We start from the raw sequence: 18229 nt of genomic DNA, 5'->3' as shown, positions 1-18229 counted from the left end.
ATGAATATGAAGTAATGTGTAAATGTTTTCCCTGTATTGATATTTGTGGTGTGTAAGATTTTCCCCCTTTTTTGTTCAGGGGGGGGGGGGAGAGAGAGAGAGAGAGAGAGATGGGAGTATTAGACTTAATGTTTTAGCTATGATTATCAATGGAGTAGTAGGTCACCATTGTGAATCATACAATTGTCTGCATTCAAGATCGTAGCAGCTAGCCTAACTTGTTCACTGTTAGTGGCTTGATATTCATGTCTATTAAATGCATTGTTTTAAGAAACTCTCATTTGGGCTATCCTAATGTTCATTTAACTTCATAGCACTAACTAGGACTGAATAGCTGCTATGATCTTTACAATCCAGCCATGGTCTCTATAAACTTCAGTAAATCATTTTTCTCAGGTGAAAATTAAGGATAGTGGTATTAATTTTTAATTTGGAAGATATCAAAGTTAAAACGCAACCAGAGCACATGTACACTAATTTCAATGCCAAAACTCTGGATTGGAGATCACATCTTCAGTATATTCTTTTGTTCATTGGTTGACATGGAAAAGACTTATAAATCTTCCACATATTGTAGATTGTAGCAATTATCAAATGAAACACTTCCAGAGCAAAGTAAAAAAAAAAAAATCTTTGGGAATTCAACTTGCAAACATTTATTGTTCATGTAAAATCTCTTTGATAATGGACTTAAATGGCAAGGAATGCTAATTTTTTGTGATTTTAAATTTTAATATTATTCTTTCTTATTGCAGGCTTTTGAAGAGAAAAAGCATGGAGTCAGTGGATTTAGATATGGGCGAGATCTTTGAGGAGGAGGAAGAAGAATTCCTGTCTGTGGGACCCCTGCCAGATCTCCCAGAAGATGAGGAAGGGGCAGAGGGAACACAGAATGGGGAGGAAAATGATGGTAGGGACACATCTCTTTCCATATATGCTGTTTTATTTTGTTAAGAGACTGGTCTTCTCAATAGATCTGTAACACTGACATACTTTTTTATTTGATGTTAATCTCTAACAGTGTTTTCTCTGCATAAATTAAAATTCAAAAAATACTTTTAACCCCCTAAAACATCCCCCAAAGGGTCATCATTACGCAAAAAATGTAAAAACAAATTTTAAAAATTGTGTTGAATGTTGTTGCATGAATGAAACCAGTTTGTAAACCTATATTCAAAATTTCTAGAAATAAATCATTGCTTTAATCTGTTAGTTTTCAAGTGGTAGCAATTGGAAATTAGGGACAGAGACCAACATATCAATTTTGACAATCTATTAAAATTTGCAGAAAACAGTGCAGAAGTGTTGTCCAGATTGAAGGATTTATCAAAGGGAGCAGCCAAGAAGGTTGTCCGTAGACCACAACCAAAGTTAGATGCTACCAGGTAAGACTGGGTTTTGTTTCAGACCACAACCACAGTTGGTTTCCTATCAGATTTCTTTATTGGAAAAGTGATGCAATAAACTTTACTTCCTAAACAAAAGCAATATTACAAGACAGTTAACCCCCAAACAACAACTCTTAGCTTTACCTACATGCCTTTTCTGAAAACTTCATATACATGTGAGGCCAAAAAAATATTAGCCTTGTTTCCATGCTGCTACCAGCCTGAAAGAAAAAGGGTAGGTAGGAAAATTATTTTATTTTTTTCGACGGCATTTTTTGTATGTGAACTAATACAGGATCAAATTAAACATGTCACAGGTCAATATTGTCTTTTAAAGTTAAATTTCATGTCTTTTGATGCGTAACTCAAGTGGTATTCTATGAAAGTCCATATTTAAAACATGGAGAGTTTCATGAAATGCTTGTTTTGTGTTAACGTGGAAACTGATTACAGTGTCAGAACCATGAAATTCTGGAAATTCCCATTTTTTTCTTCCAAAACTAAAAAAAAAACTTAAGGGTCGGACACAAAAAAATAGTGTTGGTCGGGTAGCAGGAAACAAGACTATTATTTTTTGGGCCTGATATACGTGTACCTGCTGTACACAAAATGTCACGTATTTTCGACCCCTTTCACAGGCTCACTGTGGTACACCAAAATTCACGGGAAATGAAAATTTGTCCTGTATTTTGAATTATTTACTGGAAACTTTCATTTCTCTTTAAGGACAGACGATACGTTCCTCAATAATATAAAATTTTTTCAAAGCTTTTGTCGTTGAAGTATTGCTACATTAACAAGTTTACTCACAAGAAATTGAGGTACCTTACCAGGCATTTGTGCAAGATACCAGAGAATAGTTTTCTTATATAATCCTTTTGGAAAAAACTTAATTTGACAATATCAATTTTTTTAGGGTTTGGATTTTTTAAAGACGATTAGAAACTGGTTTAGAAATCAGAAGGTAATTAAAATTTTGAATGTTTTTCACATATTACGAAGATTTACATAACAGATATCTGAGGAACGTATCGTCTGACCTTAATTCTTGCTCTCGCAACACTGGAAATCTCATTTGATGCATGACTTACTGTTTTGCTTGGTTAATGTAAACAAAACGTCATGATCGAAGGTGTGAAAATTTCCTGCAATAATTACAACATATCAAAGCTTTTTCTTAGGCTAAATGTTGTTTTTATAAGGGGTTTTTCAGCTGCAATTTGTTCAAATTTTGTCAGTAGAAAGACATTTCAAAGAGAAAAATGACGAGAATGAGAGCAACTGTGTGACAACAACAAGAAATTAAATCCATGACTTTTTTTGCTCTTCTTATGCATAAGTATTGTCCATTCTAACACAGAGTAAGAGAAATGCTTTTAGTATCATTAAAAAAAGCAGATAACTGGAGATGATGAGATTCTTGAGGGGCGGTCAGACGGGTTCGATCTCCGGTGGCCAGATAGCTCAGTTGGTAAAGTGCCTGACTAGAATTTCAGGGGGCCTGGGTTTGAATCCCAGTCTGGTCCGTCGTATTTTTCTCCTCTCCTGTTACATTTGTGTAAAACGCTATACTATGGAAGTCTTTTTACAAAATTCAGCATTGACCATGGGAATTGCTGAAATTCTTAAAGCTGCAAAAGTTTCTTGAAATGAGTAATTACATGTAACACTGCATGCAGTGCTAAACTTGTTGGTTGATTTGAAGTTTACTAGTAAAAAAAATTGAATCTCTTACATTGGTTTTTGGTCAATATTTGTACAGTTTTTTGATGAACAATGGACAGTATTTTCACCTAAATTCTAATTATTTTGAAGACCCCTGTACAGTATTTGGGTCTAAAATTTATCACATGTATGACTTCAGTGTAATGGCCAGGAGATTTACAAGAAATTTGTCAGAGGGGCTCAGACATAAGCCTTATCACTGGTAATTGTCTGAATGGCATAATGTTTTTACAACCTACCACACTTGAAAGTGCTTAAAGTTGACATTGTCATATACCAGTCTTCAAGAACAACTAAGATAAGACATCTCTTTCCACACATTCTAGGGTTCAATACTGCTAAAAAACTTGATCAAGTACTGGTTAAGCATGATGGGTAGATATTTGTTGTGTATTCTGTGATGTATTGTTTATAATCTATGTTTCCCCTCCAGTGTTGAGATGTTGACCTGGTCAAGAGGTCACCCAATCAATGTTTATTTTTACTTTATCTCTGGTCAGTGTTTAAACAGAGAGGCCATGTCCGCCAAAGTGTGGTCACTTGTTAGGGCCCACTTCATGACTTCCTAATCCCGTCCACTCCTGAATTATCTGATTGTATTTATCTGGGAGAGGAATGTACTTTGGATCTTCAACTTTACTGCCAAGATTTTCCATCTTCCCACAAATAGAATTAGGCATCTGACCAACCTTTAATGTTTTCAGAGATCCATTTTTTTTTGTCCTGTTTATGATTTGTATTTGTAATAGATTCATTAGATTGATACCTGTTTGTTAACATTCTCAGAACAGGGCTCTCGATTCTCTTTAATTGGGGCCGATATTCGGCCCTGTTCCCAACGTGAAAAAGGCACCCTTTTCCCCAAATTTGAGTGTAAAAATTCCCAATGTATGATTGCTTAAAATTTATTACTTTAAAAAAAATAAAAAGCATATCTTTGACAGTCGTAAAAGCACTGTGAAGATATGAAGGAAACACTTCCGTGTTGTAAACTGGTAGTTCGTATACATGCTGGAACCAGTTTAATATGAAAGCGAGAGTCAACTATAGTAAATTACGAATTCTCTTAGGTACGACTTGTTTATTCACAAACATGTCGCATAATGTGAATACTATAGAAAAAAGATTTCTACTAAGACAACTTACAAATGTAAGAAAATAGATACTTTGTTTAAACAACAAACTGCTGCTCTACAATTAACAGAATCTAATTCTGAGTTGGTGGTTATTGAAACCCTGCCCTAGAACATTTCAGGACATCCAAAGACAAACATTTAAAGTTCTGACCAGAGCCCTAGAGCATTTCAGGACATCTAAAGACAAACATTTTATTTTAAAGTTCTAAACATCTGAACAGTCAATTACATGTCTTATTAAGATCTACCTTGAATAAATAAGATGATTTGTTTTCAGTTTATATGGTTATTCTGTGTTTATTTGATTTTCTTGTTTTAAGAGTTAAAATTATGACTGGTAAAAATTTCCCAATTTTTATAAAAACAATGCTTTTTTCCCAATTCCTTAATTTGGCCCCGGCCCCCAGTACCAAAATTGGGTGTGAGAGCCCTGCAGAAAATGTAAAGTCAAATTTTTAAAGAAGGGGGGTCCTTGATTTCAAAAGCAGTCTTTTTATTCCTCTACCGGTGAAACTGGAGGGGACTATAGGTTTCCTCTGCCTCAGTCCATCTGTCTGTCTAGCTTTCTGTCTGTCAGTCTGTCCCACTTGGTTTTCCGCACTTTTTCCCCAAATGTTTGCAGATATTGAGCTGATTTTTGGTATCTGTATATTGATGAGTTACAGATCAAGTTTGCATTTCATTCCGCTTCATTGATTTTTGTCAGAATTACAACCTTCTTAATTTCTAAGGGTTTTCCGCATTTTTTTTTCTAAACGCTTGCAGATATTGAGCTGATTTTTGAGGCGCATCGCTATCAGCGATGTAGCCTCATTGCTGACGACCCCCGATTCTTTCTTTCTTACTGCCGCGACAAAGGACTCCACAATATTGATTCTAAATATGCTATTGAAAATAGTGCAAATGTATATTGAAGAGTTGGTGATATTCATTGTCTATTTTTAAATATCAAATAACATAAACTCTCACATATACTGAGGTATATGTTGTTTATACGTTGAAAGCAAGAAAGAAAACAAAAATGAAACAAACAAAAAAAAAGAGAGAGAGAGGGAGAGAGAAAACAACAACAAACAAACATGCGCGACGTGGAGTAAGATCTATTTGCATAACAACAGCTCGTACTATAAATTATTAGGCCTTGTAAGACGACATGATTGCTTGTAGGAATATCTGAGAAAAATATACAATAATTTTATTTTATAAAACTTCACTAACAATAGGAACAAGATGGTTGTTTTTTATTGAAATAGAAGGGATATTATTATTTTGTCACTTCGATGAAACGAATAGTAAGATGTCCAACTGAATAAATATTTGCAACAAGTGCCACCTTTCGGGAAAAAAATCCAAAGAGGGTGACATGAAATGGTGAAATGATCGGTTTTTGGTGAAATGTCGGTTGAATATGATTAAATGACTGATAAAAACATGCAATGGCTGTGGATTTCAATTAATAGGATTACCAATACCTTATAACATAGACGTTTTAAGTTCAATCCTTACCACCAAGGTTTTATAGAGCCAATTATATCGAAAATATCGGAGGAAATCGTCCGCCATTGAGGGGTTTCATAGTATATGGTATACCATGCCCGATTGTTTTTTTTATTTTTTTTTTTTTTAATTATTTTAGTCCCGTATTATTTATATGAACATATCATGTATCCCACTATGCTTTACGTATTATGCCATTTTGATTGAGAAAACTAGTCTAAGACAAAGTATTGATATTAAAAAAGTGCACATAATGAAGAAACTAAAAAAAATTCAGATATGATATTATATAGAATTATTCAATAATCATTCCTTTCTAAATTCTCATTCATTATATTTCATCTTCCTACTACATGTATGATAATAATGAAAAAATAAAAATAAAAAATAAAAATATAATTAAAATCAATTATAAATTAATTTACATGTAAATATCAATGAATTATAATTGAATATCTTAAAAAAAAATGTTTGTTTGACCTCTCCAAACCGACTGGCTAAAAATGCCAAGACTCAAAACATTTTTTAACCTCAAAGAAACGATATTTAAATTTTTATTTTTATTCCTGATTTTCCCTCAACATGTAAGATGAATTTTTTTTTGTTGTTGATTTTTCTATCTTCAATGCAATGTGCCTCTCAGGCCTTCAGGCCTTTGATTGGTATGTAACTTTTCCTTGATTAGTTATAGATCAGGTTTGCATTTCATTCCGCTTCAATGATTTTTGAAGGAATTATGGCATTTTCAATTTTTAACGGGAACCAGATTACACTTGCCAGTAGGGGACTAGTATTGCTAATGCAATACTCTCAGAATGCTTGTTTATTAGTCCCCTAACGGTGAAACAGCAGGGGACTATAGGTTTCCTCCTCCTCTGTCTAGCTGTCCTTCGTCAATCTGTCCCACATGGTTTTCCGCACTTTTTTTCTAAACACTTGCAGATATTGAGCTGATTTTTGATTTCTGAGTGTATCTTAAAGAGCATCCTCACAATGCCAAGGTTTTGTGATTTCAGAACTCCACACAAACCCTTGACATAAGTCTTTATTTAAAAGTTGGGCTTTTTGTCACACATGACATAATGGGTAATTATAAACTAACCAATGAAAATATATCTTTCTAATCTGTGGTTGTCAAATTGCCTAACTCCAGAGCATATCTTGTGATTGTAAGGAGGACGATCTTCAAAAAATTAATCCCCGATGTTTCATTTAAAGTAACTAGTCACAAATCCTACAATATTGACACTTTCCATTTTAAAGACAAGTCATATTTGTTTACAAAACTTACCTACAATAAAAGCTGTTTTCTGATTGGTTCCAGTCCTAGACCAGGAACAAATGAAATAGTAGCTTTCTAGCCCAACTTTTAAATAACGACTTATGTCAAGGGTTTGTGTGGAGTTCCGAAATCACAAAACCTTGACGTTGTGAGGATGCTTAAAGAGTTACAGGTCAAGTTTGGATTTTGTTCTGCTTCAATGATTTTTGAGGGAATTACTGCCTTTTTATTTTTTTTTTTACGGTTTTCTGCACTTTTTAGCTCACCTGAGCTGAAAGCTCAAGTGAGCTTTTCTGATCACCCGTTGTCCGTCCGTCCGTCTGTCTGTCCGTCCGTCCGTTCGTCTGTAAACTTTTCACATTTTCGACTTCTTCTCAAGAACCACTGGGCCAATTTTAACCAAACTTGGTACTAAGTATCCTTGAGTGAAGGGGAGTTTAAATTGTTCAAATGAAGAGCCAGGTCCCCTTCAAAGGGGAGATAATCAAGAAAATACAAAAATTGGGTGGGGTCATTAAAAAATCTTCTTCTCAAGAACCACTGGGCCAGAAAAGCTGAAACCTACGTGGAAGCATCCTGGGGTAGTGCAGATTCTAAATTGTTCAAATCATGACCCCTGGGGGTAGTGGGGGCCACAATATGGAATCCAAGTTTTACATTGAAATATGTAGTAAAAATCTTTAAAAATCTTCTTCTCAAGAACCACTGGGCCAGAAAAGCTGAAACTTATTTGGAAGCATCCTTGGGTAGTGTAGATTTTAAATTGTTCAAATCATGACCCCTGGGAGTAGGGCGGGGCCACAATAGGGAATCCAAGTTTTACATTGAAATGTGTAGTAAAAATCTTTAAAAATCTTCTTCTCAAGAACCACTGGGCCAGAAAAGCTGAAACTAATTTGGAAGCATTCTGGGGTAGTGTAGATTTTAAATTGTTCAAATCATGACCCCCGGGGGTAGGGCAGGGCCACAATAGGGAATCCAAGTTTTACATTGAAATATGCAGAAAAAATCTTTAAAAATCTTCTTCTCAAGAACCATTGGGCCAGAAAGGCTGAAACTTATGTGGAAGCATCCTGGGGTACCTAGTGTAGATTCTAATTATTCAAATCATGACCCCTGGGGGTAGGGCGGGACCACAATAAGCACTACGGGGGGGGGGGGGGGGGAGAAATCACATGAAAAACAGCAAGGCCAAAGTTACTCAGGTGAGCGCTGTGGCCCATGGGCCTCTTGTTTCTAAATGCTAACAGATATTGACCTTTTTTTTGTATGTGAGTGTATCTTGGATTTCTTTCTGCTTCAATGATTTTTTGAAGGAATTACTGCCTTTCTAATTTTTAAGGGATTTCCGCCCTTTTTTCCTAAATGCTTGCAGATAGATATTGAGCTGATTTTTGGTATGTGAGTCTACCTTGATGAGTTATAGATCAAGTTTGTATTATGTTCTGCTTCAATGATTTATTGATGGAATTAAGGCATTAATAATTTTTAAATGGGAACCAGATTACACTTGCCGGTAGGGGACTAGTATTGTTAATGCAATACTCTCAGAATGCTTGTGTTCTATGGGGATTATGTATTCATAAGAATTCTACAACCTTTTCGGAATGGTGCCATAAAAATTCACTACAAAACAGTGATGCTTTATCTCTGGCCAATGTTTAAACAGAGAGGAAGAAGCATCATCTTAAATATATTACAGAGGGTTCAGACATTTAAGATAGAATGCACACCACTGTCACACCACCACATAGCATATACCCAAAGAATGATTAATGTCAAGTAAAACTGATTTATAATTACTGAGCAGGTATAAATGAGCAATTTATAATTACTGCAGCTGAAAATGGAAAGGTGTTTAGCTGGTATAGATGAGTAAGATGTAGTTACAGTTATGGTGGTCCCAATATTTCCATAGAGAAGTGTAGATTTGACTTTGTAGATGGTCCAGTGTGACAGGAAAGACAAAGTACTACAGTATTTATTGCTAGGGTTGATGTAGGCCTGTAGTGACAGGTACATCAATAATCTGAAAAACAGGCGGAATATGGCCAGGTACAACTCCCACACAGGTGTTAGATTTACCTGGGACCTACAAGACCTCTGGACATAGATGTCCAGAATGACATCATCAGATACTTATTTTAAGAAAACATTTTTAGGGCACCTTTACTAGTTGCATGGAAGATTTTGGGACATTTTCTCTGTGGAGATACAATCCCTCTAAAACCTCTATAGTTTTTAATCTAAAGTTATATGTATAGAGAGAGAGAGAGAATTTTTTTCTTTCTTTTTGAAACTGCAAATAATCATTAATGTCCCTGATGAAGATGAAATCTATAACACACAATACTAAGATCCCTTATGTAATGACATAATGGTACATGATCCTGTAAAATAAAATGGACTCGTGCTGTTTTGTGGTTAAGCAAGGTACCACACTATGAATTCAGATGTCATTACTTATTTTCTTGTCAACATTTTAGATCCAAAACCTGTAAATATAATCCTATAATGGCCAACAGTAGAAAAATAAATCATTAGGAAAGAATTAAATGAGGTGCCATAACAATTATTTAAGTTAGCGTGTGATTTGGATTAATTGCTTTATTCATTTCACAGAGTGTTATTTTAAAAATGGTCAAACAACCACAGATTTGGTAAATATTTCAGACATTGTGCAGACGGTAGGGAATGTGGACATTGTCAACAAAGTATGGATTTCTTGGAAGCATACCCCATTGAAAAATGGCATCTGTTTCACCCTTTTCCATCCATACAACAAATTACAAGTCATATTGATCATTGTTCTTAGTATAAACTTGATGTTGTTTTTTTTATCTTCGAATAATCATCCTTTATGAAATTGTTCCTGAGGCAAAATGAATTGTCAGTCTAATTCAAAATTCAGAAAAAAAAATAGTGATTCAGACGAGAAAAAAATCTTTTATTTTTGTAACCCTAGGTAATGTCTGCTTTTTTAGAATCTTTTTCTGCTTGGTAAAGGACAAAAATTTTCCTAAAATTTCGTAATTCTATATAATGATATAGTTATATATTAATCATATTATGATAAATTAAAAGCAGAGGTATAGTTCAAATTCATTTTGATTTGATAAAGAATGAAAAAAATTGAATCTGAATTAGAGATACAGATTGGCCAAGAAACAATACATAATATAAAAAAATATTTCCAAAGTAATGGAAGTCAAAGTATTTAAAAACAAAATGGAAGTACATGTACGTATTAGTCCAAACATAATTGAAAAAAAATATTTCCAAAGTAATGGAAGTCAAAGTATTAAAAAAAAAACATGGAAGTACATGTACTATATCTACTTACCTATAAGTCAGATTTAAAAATTTGGGGATTTAGATTTTAGTCCATAACTCTATGCCCGACTTACAGAGGAGACCGAGAAACATATTTTTCTGGATGGCTATAAAATGTAATATTTCTTTATAGCTGTTCAATTTGTTGAGAATGAAAGGTTAAATATTGATGTCATATCCCAAAATATTATATGAACACAGGTAAATACATTAGAGTATTGGTATGAAATTGGTAGATTAAATATTGGTGTCATTTCCCAGAGTATTATTTGAAACATAGGTAAAAACAATAGAGCATGATTTTTTCTGAAATTGTCAACCGATTCTGACAAAATGTTGTACCAATTAAATTGCAAATAAGTCAGTGGCAAATCCCTCCAAAATAATTTATAAGAATACAAAGGACTTACAAGTAGACTGAATAATAGGCAAGTTTATGTGGCATTATCAATTTATTTCATTGAAAGTCATGATTTTTGGTATATCTAATTTTTAAAAAAAAAGGTTATGTATTTATAAATGCTTACAAAATGTCAAGAGCTTTTCAAAAGGCTGTTATCCACCTTGTCATACATGTGTATCTCTAAAAAAAAACAAACTTTTTTCAGGTTGACTGGTGAAAGAGGAATACCTGTTTTACCTAAGGTTTTCCAAGATGTGAAGTTTAAAGGACAAGGGCATGAGGTAAATAAAGTTTGATAATTTGAACAATGGAAGAATCAGCACTAATATCTATGTGTAATGCATACAGTACAATGTGGTTTAGAAGAATAAGCTATATTACTGTAAATCACTTATTTTCATTTATTTTATCTGTCTGCTCATGAAAATTTCATTCTCACATATATTTGTACAGTAAACTCATTTAGCACAAGAAGAGCGTGATCGGAAGGTTGTGGGTTCGAGCCCCGGCCGTGACTGACCTGAGTGGATAAAAAATAGGTAGCAACTGTTCCCTTGCCAAGCACTTGGCACTTTGAAGTGAAAGTTGCGGGTCCTTCGGATGAGACCTTAAAAACCAAGGCCCCTTGTCACGGCAGGCGTTGGCACAATAAAGATCCCTCACTGCTCAATGGCCCTGAGTGCCGAGTAAAGGTCTAAATTTGAAGCCCTTCACTGGTATATGGTGATGTCTCTATATGAGTGAAAAGTTCTCGTACGGGACGTAAAAAACATACAATCAATCAATCAATCCTTTAACACAAAAATAGATATAGCAAAGTTTTTAAGGTATTCCTAGAAAAAGTCTTAATGATTCTTTGTAAAATTTTACAGTTGATGTTGTGAGATAAATGAATTTACGGATGTAGCAAACTGATTTTGTGACCTATAGAGGTTTAGAATAACAATAAACATCTTTTTTTAATGCTTTTTGAAAGATTTTTTTAGGTTCATCGATACTCTGATAAGAGAGATAACTCTTAATGACAGAAATGTCTAATATTCCTTTATAGATTTGTCAAGTTGAAATGTCTTTTTTGTTTAATTTTGCCCCACAAGCTATAGTATAAGTGTTTGTATTTTACTTGTAAAATACATTTCTTTGGGAAAATCATAAAAGTTGAACAAGATTTTATATGAGTGAGCAGAGGGTTTATTAAACTTAATTTTAAGATATTGAATGGACATTATTTTTCTTAAGTTTTAAAATCTAAAATTAAATTCATCAGAAAACTTTTGTACTTCAATGCAAGTTTTGTATTTTTACCTCCCAGAACATATTTAATAGTAATACTTGAAGGAAAACTTGTACATTGTGAATTTGCTATATATACTTTTAATTATTAAGGAGGGATTCTTGTCTGGTTTCTGACTAGATGAAATATTCAAAGTATATTTGCTTATATGTTTTATATATTTAGATGTAAGAGATTTAAAAGATCATATTTTTCTTTCCTCATCACAATTGTACAACTTTAAATAGAAATGGTAAACTGAGTTTGAAATCTAGCAGGGACTATATTTTTGGCGGAATGGCAGCATATGAAAATATCTTCTTTTCTGCCTCTCAAAATAATTATAGAAAAATGAATTTAGTTATAATTTTTACACAATCAAAGACTTGGGGAAAATTTTAAAATGTAAGTTAATAATAAGGGACTAAAGTTTTAAAATATATCAAATAAATATGATTTTTCAAACAAACTACAATTATGTTAGCTTTTAAAAGCTTCCAATCTAAGTTCAGATATGATCCAAAAATCCGTAAAAAGTGCTTTTTCTCTCTTAGTAAACGGTCAAAACTTTTTATTTTTATATCATTTTGTATCTTTATGTGACGACTTTACCATATGTGAAAAAAAGAAAAATTTAAATATAGGAAGCATATAAAAATAACTAAAATATCTTAAAATTTTAAGAAAAATAGAGAAAATTCGGATTAGCCAATATCCATTTTAGTTAAATTATTTATGTCAATTTGATAATATCATCTTATAGACCCTATATGGTTATATCTCTTTATGCAAAAAGAAAAACATTTAATTTATTGAAATAGAGTAGGCATCGCATGATTGGCAACAGTATTTTTTTATTCTTAATGTCCAGGGAAAAGGTACTGACCTTGACCTGACCTTGCCTCTAATATAAAACGGTCAAATTTAATCTAACTGATACCATCACTTAGTGATATTGTCTTCTTGATTCTGTGAAAATTTCATTGATTTTTAAATATAAGAAATAAGTATTCTTAAGAGAAGAATCCCTCCTTAAGATACAACAAATTACAGGTATATAATAAAGCAAACTCACAGATCCCCAGGACTTTGCTCTGAGCGAGTTTAACTGTATTTAAGTCTATTATACACAAAAATGACCAAAATTCTTTTTTTTTTTCTCTCATTTATATACCAAAAAACATTCTTACTAAAATAAGGTGTCCCAAAATTTTGATGATCTACACTGTATTTAATGTTTAGAGAAGACATAAAGTTTATTTACAGTGTATATTATTGACAGATTTCAGATTTGCAAGAGTTATTTCCCTTTGTTGGCATGACACCCATTTTTCTCACTATGTCCTTTGTAACTTACCTGTAAAAATTTAAATACATTGTACATGTATTTGAAACATCTTTTGACAATTTTACACATACTAACAAAGTATGGGGCAACAAGGATGTAATAAATATACACATAATATGGATTTTGTATATCAGATACTGACCCACAAATTGGTAATGTTATAGAGGGAAAGTGGTATGTTATGCTGATTGACCCAAGATTGACTCCCCACAAAGGGAAATAACTCTTGTAAGTGTGAAAGTCATCTTTTGGTTGTTGACAGTCATCATTATTGACTTCCATAAAGGAAAATTGTCTAGACCTCTTTCCTTATTTAAATCTTAACTAGTTTTGTAAAACTAAGTTAAGATAGTCTGTCATATGCATTATCAAAGAGAACTAGCATTATCAATGAGAATTGGCCAGGGTTACTTCCTGTAAACCTTAATATTCCTTGTAGAAGATCTGTTAAATGATTTACTGAAGAAAACTAATATTATATTATCTTTTCCTCAGAAGTACAGTGTACTTTTGCTAGAAGCCCTTTTGCTGATCACAGTGGAGGTTATAATAATAAATGACCTTCTGTATGAATGGGTAAAGGAATTTGAATGTGAACTATTAAACTGCTGTAATCATGGTAATGGATAGCTCATTGAGTTCACTTTGCCCTCTTCATGTATAGCAATGTGATTTGTATTGGTATGTCAGCTTACAGCGTTATTGATGATCTCTGAAGCAGAATTACTTATTTCTTTTCATGGCTTGCTAAAAGGAAAGTGTCAGTTCTAGTGAAATATGACCTTTGTTTGACCACTATAAAATATTGTACATCATGAAATACTTCACTGATCAGCAAAATATGTCCTAATTAATGAATAAAGTCCAATAACTGTTTTACTCTTTTCAATGCCTGATGGAAGATTATACTTCCAGACTCCTCAATGGTGTCTTTCATTATGGATTCCTATCTCGATCATGTATCAATAATTCATTTTATCGTATATCATTAGGCAGTCACATTTTATACATTAGGTACATTATAATTTATTGATTCGGCCTTAATCTGGATTGATCTGTTCATGCAGTGCAAATTTTGTTCCAAGCTGGACATGTGTAGATGTTATTTCCAATAGGATAGGGCATTTTATTTTGTTAGCAAAAATTTATAAACAACTGATATTTACAGGCCAGAGACCTCCAGATTATTATGAGGTACTTGGAGCATTGGGCCCATAGATTGTTTCCTAAAATGCCTTTTGATGAAGTACTAGAGAGAATTGAGAAATTGGGAACAAAGAATGAAGTCAAGGTAAGAAAAGGCTATGTTAATCCAGAAAACTGGGTAATAATGACTTACGTTTAGAGTTAAATACATGCTTTTAACAAATATTACATGTGAATGTAAAATACACACACTCTTTATAAGTTTCCAAACAAAATTTTACCGGCCTTATCAACAGGACCAACAGTTTTCAACAATTTTTACACATTTACTGAAATCATGTTTTATATTTAAATATTATCATACATATTTGTCAGTGTGATCAGTAGGAAAATGATAGCATTTGTCTACAAACTTCACAGCCAACCCTCAACATGTATGTGTTAGATCTGTCTCTTTCATAAACATTTAAAATTGAAGTATTTTTTCTGTGTTGATTTGGAAATAAAAATTTGTTACATCATGATGGATCAACTTTATAAAAAAAATATACATTTTTGTTTGTTTTCTTAAACAAAATGCTGAATAAGGTACAGAAAAGAAATGTACAGAGTTTCACAACTACCTGCACTGCCCACTCCACTAGCTGGAAGCAAAAAGCACACAGAAAAAAATATACCCTGATATATATTTTATTAATAATTATAGGATAAATCTATCATGCTATTACTACAATAGTAGATTAGAAATGTCCAATCAGCAGATGTATAGTCCAAAGTTATTCACACAGAGCTAATAGTAACTAAACTGATATTCTATTGATTGTAGACCTGTATAAAAAGAATGCGTCTTGATATGCCCATCCTGAATGATGACTTTGTCAGAGATGACGATGAAAGAGAAGAGGAGGCGGGCCAGGCATCTCAGGTCAGTATAATAGTAAATGTGTACTTAGTGAACATGAAAAGGTCAGCTTCAACACATCTGCTCAGAACAGAGGATAGGATTCAACTGCACAGCAAAGCAAATGGCTATAGAAAAGGGAGACTTATTTGCAACAAAATTTACTTCTTTATTACATGTACTGTTATTCAGTAGGGTTCTTAACTTACGTGAGTCATAGGCAATGATTTGGAGTTTCATAACATTTATTTATAAATGAGCACTGTATGACAGATGAAGATTTTTGCATATGGTTCTCTTGTTTTACCATAATTCTACAAAATTTTGAATTTTTTTCCTGTGAGGCTCCATGTATTTTTTTTTCAATAAATGACTTGTTATAGGACATTGACCTTGATGCAGAGGAAGCATGGGAGGAGATGATATCCGAGGAGAAGAAGAAGCATGCCTCACAACAGAATGGGTCAAGTCCTCCATCCTCCTCCTCGAGGGAGACTCCACGGTCTGGAATGTTAGAGGCACAGCTCTCACAACCCCTTTCTTCCACCTCTTCCACTCCTGGCACTTTCAAAGCCATGAACAGCAATGTTGGAGTGTCACAGGTGAGTGCATATGTTAAGTAGGCTCCTAAGTGCACACCAACTTTGGAATTTTTGGCAAAGAGGCTATCCAAATACAAAATTGGAAAATGGCATATTATAGACCTTTTTAATGTGGTAAAGTAATATAAATGAAGTACTATGGTATTATAATTGTTCAAGGGGGACCAGTGTTTGTGAATTTCATAAATTATGAATTTTTTTCCAGATTGGTCTCAGCATTAAAAACTTTTTATTTTATCAAATACATGATAAAATTTGCAATGCGGCTACCTCTAAATGAATGCACATGGGCCTGAGAACCGTAATTTCAATTTTATATGGCCTAACTTTTACAAGAATGTAATGCCACATGTTTGCAGTAATCACTGATCTGATTTTAGGGTCTTACCCCAGAGCAAAGGGAAAGGCTGGAGAGGAGTCGTCAGCTAGCCATGGAGAGGAGAGCTAATAAACATGGCGGACAATCAGTCTTCAAGACTCCAGGTCAGTCAGCTAACGGGAGATTCTCTTATCATAACTGAGATCAAACTCTACAATATATTTGAGATACATGTATGCTTAAATATGCAGTATTTTGTGCTGATATAAAATCACAAGCTTTAATAGATTCACATGATTTTGAATTCTATTTCAACTTGAATACAAAATTGAGCTCTATGGAGATTTCATTTACATTCTTCAGCCATTCCAAAGTCTCCAGCACGTCGTCTAGTCTCCCAAACAGTGTCTAGTCCTTCACAAGCATCCTCCCACATCATTCAGTCACCCCCTAAAATGTGTAGTCATGGCAACATTCCCATCAACAATACCGGTAACCAACCCACCTTCCATAGCTTAGTGACTGCCAACAGTTCTCAGGACATCTGCACTCCTGTCATTACTCCAGGAAGTAATATCACAAATGGTAGTCTTCAAAACCATCCAAGCAGGGAATCTGAAACAACTCAGGATGGTGAGTTGAGTGAAGTGATTCCATTTGTTAATGTAAACAAAATATCAGACAATCAGTCAAAGGGTTCAGAGATGAGCCAGATCATTCCGCTTTTGACAAGTCCAGCAAAGAAGCCGGGAGACCTGAATATATCATCCAGTGATCAAATGTCGGAGGATGAACTTCTTCTTCATCTCTCAGAAAGTGAATGATTTAATTTTTGTAATTTCAAATTTTGTTTTAAACCGTTAATATGAAAGTGTACAACATACTATCATTGTAAATAATCTTTGTTTTTTATGTCAGGATTTTAACTGGCAGGGTATATTATGAATACTCTTTTTTTTGTTTAAGTTCAGTTGTAGTTTATAAATTGCGGTGGTGTAGAGTATCCCTTTTTGAGTTGGACATCCTGTTACTTTATACCTAGAATTACCAGATCGTTTGTTGTTGCCTTTCGGTATTGTTTTTGTCCTACATGTTACCCATGCTGTATTATGTAGGTTTTGGGACCATGCACTTTTGAAATACTAGTAAATTTTTTTCCAGTGAACTAGAGTGCAAATATTGTTTATGAATTGTATAATAATATACGTGTATTTATGCTATTTCATTGAAGAATGAGCACCACTGCATATGAACAGGTCATCTTGCTTTCAGGTTTTTTGTAAAGAAGTAATGGACATGTTGGCATACAGTCAAGATAACAAATCAAATGACAGACAACAGAAAAAAATATAATATTAAAATTGAAGTCTGTTATATGCAGGACTGTTATGTACATTTTTTTTCATTTTCAGCAAATAAATTACAAGCATAGCGTATAGGATCATTGGCTTACAATATCTGACTGTTTCAATAAAAAGTGAATGTGCACTAATTCTTTATTTTGTTAGCTGTGCATGATCATTCACATCGTTTCAAAGGAAACTTGAACATGTTGAAGTAATCCTGCATTTTATATTCAGTACAATTTAAGATTTTACTGCAGAAACAAAGTTTCCCTGAGTTAGGTAATGAGATTTTGCTCAATTGTTCATAGATCATGTCAACAAAAGTTTTATTTAACGTAATCCTAAACTCTTTATGGGAAATATTTAAAGAAATCAAGTTTAGTTTTTTTCTAGAAGATTGAAAGTCTTGCTTGCCATGAAGTATAACTCTTTTTCAAAGCTAACTAGTCTGTAATCCATATTTCAGATCCATATGTTATAAATGATACAATCATTGATTGATTTAGTTTAAGTAAAACTTGCACTGATTG

General features: G+C 33.5%; 1 protein-coding gene and 1 non-coding gene across 2 annotated transcripts; both read left to right on the top strand.

The window, feature by feature from the left end:
* The first annotated feature begins 760 nt into the window (after positions 1-760).
* On the top strand, positions 761-17241 carry LOC133183433 (TIMELESS-interacting protein-like). Its single transcript, XM_061318392.1, has 8 exons — positions 761-910; positions 1289-1385; positions 10970-11045; positions 14554-14676; positions 15358-15456; positions 15816-16034; positions 16415-16517; positions 16717-17241. Exons 1-8 carry the CDS (start codon positions 775-777, stop codon positions 17175-17177), a joined length of 1314 nt encoding a protein of 437 aa, XP_061174376.1. The 5' UTR covers positions 761-774; the 3' UTR covers positions 17178-17241.
* Trnas-aga (transfer RNA serine (anticodon AGA)) lies at positions 2842-2914 on the top strand. Its single transcript has one exon. It is a non-coding gene; the product is annotated as a tRNA-Ser (tRNA).
* Positions 17242-18229: the final 988 nt, after the last annotated feature.

This window comes from Saccostrea echinata, unplaced genomic scaffold (assembly GCF_033153115.1).
Source record: "Saccostrea echinata isolate AGI-Se365-2 ecotype Australia unplaced genomic scaffold, CSIRO_AGI_Sech_v1 ptg000009l, whole genome shotgun sequence".
In the NCBI taxonomy this organism is placed as follows: Eukaryota; Metazoa; Mollusca; class Bivalvia; order Ostreida; family Ostreidae; genus Saccostrea; species Saccostrea echinata.
Note: the sequence above shows the minus strand (reverse complement) of the source record. Positions and strands in the feature narration are given on the sequence as shown.

Bases quoted from the DNA above. Each gene is read 5' to 3' on its own strand.
- LOC133183433 (XM_061318392.1), top strand. From the start codon at position 775: ATGGAGTCAGTGGATTTAGATATGGGCGAGATCTTTGAGGAGGAGGAA. The intron at 911-1,288 runs GTAGGGACACAT...TAAAATTTGCAG, and splicing joins GAATGGGGAGGAAAATGATG to AAAACAGTGCAGAAGTGTTG. The intron at 1,386-10,969 runs GTAAGACTGGGT...AACTTTTTTCAG, and splicing joins CCAAAGTTAGATGCTACCAG to GTTGACTGGTGAAAGAGGAA.